The following is an 8,600-nucleotide window of genomic DNA, read 5'->3' on the forward strand; positions in this document are numbered from 1 at the left end:
CCTTACAGTTAGTGGATTTATTTTCATGTTTAAATGATACAGGGTCTTTCAAGAGGCTTCTCATGCCAAGCCTAGAGGCAGATATAACACATTTAGAGTTAATCCAGATACTTCAGAAATCTCCCTAGCATTCAATACCCTATAACATTCCTTGTCAGCTCTCATGGCCTACACTGATGACCATCATTATTTGATAAACATTTCTCTGCAGCCACCCTGAAAAAAGATGATAGCAAAATAGACACAATTCCAGCTAACTGCATTTTGTAGTCTCCCAAAATGTTTCCCATGAACTCTAAGATTGCATGCAATATCTCACTAAGAGGCATTAAATATTTAACCAATGAGAAGCTAAAGAGATAAAAAATCAAGCAACTTAATAAAAGTCATTCTATTGAAACCTAAGATTAATAGGTCAATGAAAAACATTTCTCAATTATATGAATTAACTGTTTGCCCAGAATTGTCAATGTTATTAAATCAGATTCTATCCCAAGAAAATAGTATTATTTATTGCCTAAATTTAAAAAATCAATTATGCTATGCTTTGTATTTTCTCAACAGATTGGATTTTTCAAAAGGCCACTAAAGAAGAAAATGGAGAAATGAAATATTTAACAAAAGAAGAAAATAACAATTCTGCAATGATCTATCCTCAGGTTTGCCTCAAATATGTGACAAGAAATTTATAAATATAATTGAAGACACGGTCACATAACTCTACATAATCCATCAGGGATTAATCACTTGGAAAGTGACAGATCAAGCATGATCCAAAAACAATAAAAACAGTACTACAAAGATCTATTTTATAAAGGGATGAAAAATATTTTTAAGTAATTACTCATTTTTGTTGAGTAAGCAAAACTACAAAGTGTTTAAAGAAGAATCTCTTCAAATGTTTATTTGCATAATAACAAATATGCCACCACCTAAAGTATTTAAGGAATGCAGAAAAAGAGCTTAATGATTATTGAAACATTTAATTCCAACACAGTGTAAATTAAGCTTTTTCCCTAGATTCCTGATGGATATCCGAATTCAGCATGACAATCAGTATTTTCAAAGCCATGAAAGGAATTATCTGATAAAGACCACTTCTCCCGATTCAAATGAGAAACATTTTCCCCCAATAGAATCCCTGTACAATATAGACTAAAAATTCAAATTCAATCACAGAGAACACTTTCAACAACTTTGTGTTAGATTCTGTAGTTGGAAAGCTTTTTATTTTATTTTTTCCAACATGATTGGAAAATAATGCAAGTCAGCTGAATTTCCATGTAGGACAGAAAACAAGTGTACTGAATGGATTAATTTAAAATTTTACAGAATATGCTTAATTTTGACACTGAGCTCTCAAACACAAAACTCTTTCATACAGAATAAAGTACTTAAAGCAGTTTTGTGTAGCATAACAGTGATTGTCATGAAAAGCCACATTGTGTGGGGGACATGCCAAAATGGCTTCTGAACAGAACATGGCAGCATAAATAGATGCCCCTGAAATGCTGAGAAATCATCTTTGCTGAGCAGTTTTTGAATGCTCGGGGTTCTAGGATGTTACACAAATTGAGAGTTTCCTCAACTCTTTGGTACAGGGTTCATTCAAACCCCCACCCCCAACTGTGAGAGTATGTTTATTTTTAACTTTTTAAAAGTATTTAATTTTCCAAACATATTTCTTGTTTTTATGAAAAGGTAGTGTTTCATTTCAGTATTGCATTTTACCAAGAAGTCACTGCTTTTAAATAGAACCCCAGAAATGTATTTTCAAGAATTTAGGGTTTGAAAGCTCAAACCAACAGAAAGGTAACACATCTTTGTATGCACTTCTTTTTCTTTAAGTAATTGTTATAGCTCCTTAGATTTCACTGTAGCATCACCTCCCAGGTTGCTCTGTTTCTTAGGAAAATAACAATGAATGAATGTATAGTAGCTGCATGTGTGAACTACTGCTGTAAAATTTGCTGATACTTCTGCAATAACTCTTTTTCTCCAACTGATGTACCGTCACAAGACCCGGAATCTGTCAGTATCCTGAAAGTGCTAAGCTCTGCTTTCCTCAAAAAAGGAGCAAATCAACAGAGAAATCAAATGCCATGGGTTTAATTTTTTCAACTAATTTCTGAGGAATTGTCTTAAGGATTCAGAGTCAGCCTACCTCTGGACTCTCCACCTCTGCATCTAAGATCCTGAAAACCAAAGGGATGTGCCTGGGGGATTCCAAGGTTATTTGGAGCTGGAAGAAAGTGTAAATTTGTCCAGAGCTTTGATGTCCTCCTGTTGGCCTGTCACTGTTCAGAAATATCCTCTTTTGGAATTTCCTCCATTCTTGCTATCTCCCTCCAATTCAGAAATTATTTTTTCTCCACCTATTCTTTCTTTGCCCAATAAAACTCAGGGTCTCTCTTTTTCAGAGTTAAAGTTGCACAACTCCACTGCTCACCTGCTGAGCCCCGCCCCCCTCAACTTAATACCTTCTTAGAAGTAAATCCAAAGTACAATTTAAATTCACACTGCTAAGAGAAAGCATTCCCTGCAACATGAGTGTGTATATTTAAATTAAAGCCAATGAACATATTTTGAACTTTAAAGAAAGGAGAAGAAGAGCTGTTTAGTCAGATCAGATAGCTGTCACAGCCATTTACCTGCCACAACTTTTATCACAAGTCATTCCTCCTGTTTATTAGTAGAATATTCAATGGACCAGAGATTCCATTTCTCTAATATTATAATCTGTCAAGGTCTCTATATGAGTGTCTGTAAATTCATGTACACACATACAGATACAAAGGAATTCAAAATTAACACCAAATAAGAGGGTTTGCTAAAAATAAACACACAAAAGTTATACCAGCAAGAAAATTTGATTCCTTTACTTTTTACATAATATTTTTATTAATATTTAGGTTTAGCTAACATTACAACTACCTAAAAAACATAAATGCAGAGGTTTTGATTTCAAAAATGTCAATAGATATTCTATATTAGCATTGTACAAATGTTTTAAATCATATTATTGATTAAGAAATATACTAAACTCTATCATTTTATTTTAAAACAATTAATAAGAAAAGTGGGTAATATTTAAGACTGTTTATGTGTTCGTGGGCTAAAATAAATTACCTGTTTCTTTTTCTTTAATTTGATCTTTTCAAATATGTCTATTGCTTCCATTGCAAACCAAACTATGTATGCAAGTCCTTTCTTGACCAAATCTGCAATGCATATTGCTAAATTATTTAGCGACTTGCTCTCAAAGATGAAAAAATCTCTGATTTTGTCATTTTTCAGTTTCCATGGTTTAAATATTCTCTCCATAGCCTTTTTCAGACTACCAACATGATCATAATTAGCTTGCAAAATTCCTTGAAATCTGTCTGCTCTTAGGAACTAGTATGAGCTGGCTTCATACACAGATTACATGATAGATACATGGATAGTAAGATCGATGATAATCATCTCATGTCTATACTCATAACCAACACACACAATATAATCATATTCCAAATCACACTAAAATGCTGATTATATTTAGCCCATCTGACTGCCCATTCTTCAGTTTCTAAACTTGTAACTTTCTTTTCATGTTAATAAAATGATATGAATTTGCAGAAAAAAGGAAGGCTTTGAAAGCCAAAAAATATAAGGAGTGGCACACTGTAAGAATAAGACCTGCTCAGTGGTCACAAAGATTTTACTTTTTCAAGGAATCCAGAGCCCTGCAAGCACCATAATGAAAGGTCATTCTTTATAAATAATTTTCACATCTGTGATGCAATTTAAACTTTAATAATACAATTTATTAAACTATATTTCTCTAACCATTGGGTTCATGGACAATTTCCACCCTGGATACTTTTTGTGTCACTAAGTGTGCTTGAAAAGAGGCTTGTGGGAAGAAATATTTCATCAAATTTGATATTTAGACAACCACAACAATTGCTTCTGTAAATACATATGTGTACTCACATGCTTGTATTTACTTATAGAGTGTTCTCTTTTCCTTTTATAAAATCAAGGTCTAGGTACAACTGGGGGAAAAAATATTTTTACACCAAAAGAAAAAATTAGTTGGGTTGTGATCGTGTAACTCTGGTTGTAGTAGAATCTGTGAGAAGACTTGCCCATATTCTGTGTAAGGCCACATCTTGCACACTGAATGGCAGCCCATCAGCTTCCCTGAAATGTGCTTCCCGTGGTCAGTGTTTTTGTTGAATACACCACCCATTCCTTGTGAACCACCCATGTTGCCCTGCACAACACTGAGCAAACTAGAGAAAACTCAGGCTCAGAGCCTGTCTCATATGTGCGGTGTAGTCACATTATTGTCCAGATAACCATGCTTCTGTCAAATCAATTTTTAAAAATAGTCTTCTATGTACTCTTCATTTATTTCCCAAACCTCTCAAGCCCCCTCCAACAGTCTTCTCCTCCAAGGGAAATTTTCAGGAAGTTTTTTTAGGAAAATCATCTTGATTAAACATGTGTTGCTTGTTGTGACTACCACCAGCTTCAGTGAATGGATCATTTATACAGGATTTCTGACGTTGTCTTCTCAGTGATGATCTAAAGAGTTGACATGGTATCATGTAGCAAGAATAAAGTGAAATGTGCTTAAGACATGAATCAGCTTTAAAATATTTGCAAGCCACAGGGATACTATCAGCAACAGTGCCAGTGGGGATGCTGCAGGGATTTAGCCAGTCGGTGGCTCTCTGTTAGCACTCCTTAATCCCCTTCCTCACCCATGACATATTCTAAAAACTGAAGAGAAAGGCCTTATCCTCAATCTGATGCAATTTTTTTAAAACTGAAATGTACAATTTAATTGCAAAGAACAGTCTTTAAGTGTAAGTGAATATTCAAGTTGATTCCTCTGGGCTCACAGCAATTAACTAGTTGCCAATGACACTCAGAAAGAATTATGATTAATCTTGGTTTTTAAATGTTTCAAATCACATTGTTATAAAAAAAGAATAAGTATGGAATTTGGGTAGCCCTCTTGCCATAGACTGGGACTTGTGTCTAATTGTTTATTTCTATTTGACTTACACATGTAGACTAGGGTGGGGGGATTAATCTTCAGATGACACCAGAACAAAAGCCTTCCTATTGGAGAGCTATTCCTAAACTGCTCCTATGTAAAAATCCTGAAACCACCCCTGAACAATAACTGTGTTAACTCTGCAATGAAAGAAGGCCCAAAGTACATTACAAAAGGTTATGTGCAGGGCTGGGAGCATTTTCCAGTGTTGAACACATACTTAATTTACACAAGCCTGGGGCTCAATCTTCAGCACCACAATAAAAAAGGGAACTACATGCTGCTGTTTCCCAAATGGAAAAACAATAAAATAATGTTCAATTGATTATAATGTCAAATTATAATCTGGTGGAAAAAAAATAATGTCTTTCATTTAAAAATTTCACAGTTACAACCTTCAGGAAAATGTAAAATAGCATGGGCAGGTTCTAAGCACCAGCCCTACTGTTGCCTATAGCATCTGGCACCCAGGGAGTCCTGTTTCTAACAGATGGGAATGAATCTTTTTGCCATAATAAAAGGAACAAGCTTAACTTCCAAATCTCCCCACTGTTCTTATAGCCAAAGTTCAGCTTCCCATATCATACACACATAAGCAGCACAATCTTGTACCTTAAGAAACAGAAAATAAATCAGGGGAGAACATAAAACCATTTGTCTTTTGTATCTACATCCTTACTCCTCAAAATACCATAAGATCCTGGAGACCCTTTATGCCCCACCCACAATACTAACACATGTACTTTGCACACATAAATTGTTGGCTAAATAAGAGCAAAAGTGTATTCTTAGCTAAGCATTAACCCAGGGCTAATTTCCAAAGGGAGTTTAACACTCAAGTAAAAATAGTCACTTAAGTCAGCAACCTCTCAGAGCTTCCTCATGCTGAACCCACTTCATATGAAAGACCTGAAAGAGCGTTTTCTGAGATACCCACTGAGGTACCCTTATTCAGGATGCAACAGAGGTTCTGCATTCCTGATTAGGAAACATCAGCACTTAGGAATGACATACTGTGTGTTACTACTGTCAGGCTGTAAATTGTTAACAGTGTAAACAATTGCATCCATTTTGTTAGAAAGAAAAATATAGCATATAATAACTACTACACTGAAGCATCTATCATGCTTACTCCAGATCAATTTTTCTGCATGGTCTAACATAGAGTATATTGCATTGCTCATTTTTTTCTTTGCCTCATACTTCAGTCAATGAAATGAATAATGTAAGGGTATGCAAATGTAGACTTATCAGAAGAAAACATTATGATGGCGCTCAAGAACAAAAAAAAGCACAAACTTTGTTGACGTTAGTAATTTATGAAGTATCTAAATCCATTTTTTAAAAGAAATTAGTTATCAGGTAATGGCCATTTAAGCTGATAAAATTAGAAATAGCTGAGTGAGTAAAAGAGAATTTTAAATGTCTTATATATGGCATATCCTGTACACTGATTTGAAGTCAGCGGTTTCATATTTTTGTATAATTTTATCTTATCTGAAGCATCAGCTGTGTATTTTACGTCAAGGTAAATGAGCATCCTGTTTTATATGTTCAATAAAAAAAGTGACTCAAAGAAGAATGTGATTGCTTTGATTTTTAATAATACAAAGTTTGTCAAAAATTGTTGTAACTTCTTCCAAACTCCATCTTTTTATAGCTCCTTAACAGTTTTTTACTTTATGCTGTAAAAGGAAGAACAAAAAGCAAATTAAGTGTGTCTGTGGTGTTTCCTGTACAAGATACAGCAATGTGATTAGTCTCTTGCAAACTTGAGACAAAAACCACAGAATCTATAGCACTACATATTTTCTCCTAATGAGATATTTTAATAATAAATCATTGCTGTATAGTAATAGATTGTACCTCTGAGAATACAAAAGGGAAAAACAACTCAAACTCAGTTTCTCCTACTACACACTTAACACAGTTCACCTTTGTGATCTCAAAATGTGTGCGTATTTCTCCTCACCAGCAAGCAGCATTTCTGCAGCATGGATACCGGCTGTGTGTCTTCTCTTGCAATTCAGTACTGACATTACCTACCTAGAGATAATGTCAGACCCCACAATTTGAAGGCTTGATCCCCAACACTGCTCCTGCTTTAGAAGTACTTCTGCTTTAGATGCAATCACAAGCCTCAGGTTCCTTTACCTATATTTCTGACTGACTGGCGATCCTTCTTTAGGCTCAATTAATTTGCTTCAGCAGCTCAAAGAACTCAAGAAACACTTACTTTTACTTACTAGTTTAATCTAAAGGATGCAAAGATGCAGAGGGCAAGGTATAGGAGAACAGGCATAAAATTTCCATGCCCCACTGGGTGCACTGACCTCCACAAACCTCTCTGTGTACAGCTACCTAAAGCTCTCTGATTCCTGTACTTTTGTGTTATTGTGGTATCTTCACTGCATAGGTGGGATTGCTAATAGGCTGTGTGGAGAAACCCAGCAAAGCCTGTCCAGATTTTTTCAGCCTTGCTTCCTCACTGGTATGGGGAAGAACCCTCTGGGACAAGGAAGGTCTTATGATCTACGATCAGATAAGGCAAGTCAGAAAATTCCTTTATGGTCAGCTCCAGGTCAGAAAGGTTGGAAAAAAATCTGTCTTAGGGAAGAAAAATTCTAGTTTCCTCCAAGGGAAGGATGTTTTGAGCCAGAAACCATGGATGAGAACTTACACACACATAGACACACTCACACATCATAATGTCACAATGATAGTGTGAGCCATAAAATACACCAAGAATTAAAAAGTAATTATTTTTTATTCAAACTATAGTTTAAGAAATAAAGTTATTTAATATATAAAAACTATAAGAAAATAAGAAAAAAATATTAATAGTAATTATACATATTTATTTTGTAAAAAGTTTCATTTTCAAATAGTGCTATAGAAGGAGTGAGTAAGGTATTTTTTTGAAAGAGAGAGACTAAAATATAAAGTGGTTATTTGTAAATTTTTGATTTTCTGAAAAGTAGTCCTCAGTGCCTTGTCTTTTTTTATTATTGTGAAATGAGAAGTTTTTCCTACCCCTTCACTGCTTATCGAGGAAAATAATGTTGTGGAAAAACTAAAAGAAATTCAGGTGTATTTGCTGGAAAATAAATGGCATACAGAATGATTTATCATTTGTAATTCAAGAGCATAGACACATTTGCTTCTTGGCCTTTGTGATGTTTTTGTTTACTCCAATTATAAAACTAATGCAATAATATAGGCACATGCCAAGAGGCATAATCACCAAACATAACTGATTGTTAATTAAGAGTGGAATTTATTTCTGTTGTCTTCTTTATAATAGCTTTTGAAATTTTGAGTTGTTTCTATAGGAGGATCCATTTTTAATCTGGAGAAAATAACAAAATAATAAAGGAATGTTTATGGTTGTAGAAAAAATTTAAAAACCTAATGAATAGCTTAAAAATCATCATCACATAAACCCCAGAAATGTCATGCTTAAAATTAATAAAAAGGTGCACTGCACTATTTAAAATGTGCTATTATGTTTTTAACTTTTTTAGTATCAAAAAGGTGATAGTCATCAAAT

At 34.4% G+C, this 8,600-nt stretch overlaps 1 protein-coding gene across 1 annotated transcript in view; it reads left to right on the forward strand.

The window, feature by feature from the left end:
- Positions 1 to 6,592, forward strand: part of Itga1 (integrin subunit alpha 1) — a 152,959-nt gene extending 146,367 nt beyond the window's left edge. The window contains exon 29 of the mRNA XM_026385972.2: positions 565 to 6,592. Within this exon, the coding sequence (XP_026241757.1) occupies positions 565 to 609 (45 nt within the window). The 3' untranslated portion in view covers positions 610 to 6,592. The remainder of the gene's footprint in view (positions 1 to 564) is intronic.
- The last annotated feature ends 2,008 nt before the right edge of the window (positions 6,593 to 8,600 follow it).

Source organism: Urocitellus parryii, chromosome 1 (assembly GCF_045843805.1).
Source record: "Urocitellus parryii isolate mUroPar1 chromosome 1, mUroPar1.hap1, whole genome shotgun sequence".
Lineage (NCBI taxonomy): Eukaryota > Metazoa > Chordata > Mammalia > Rodentia > Sciuridae > Urocitellus > Urocitellus parryii.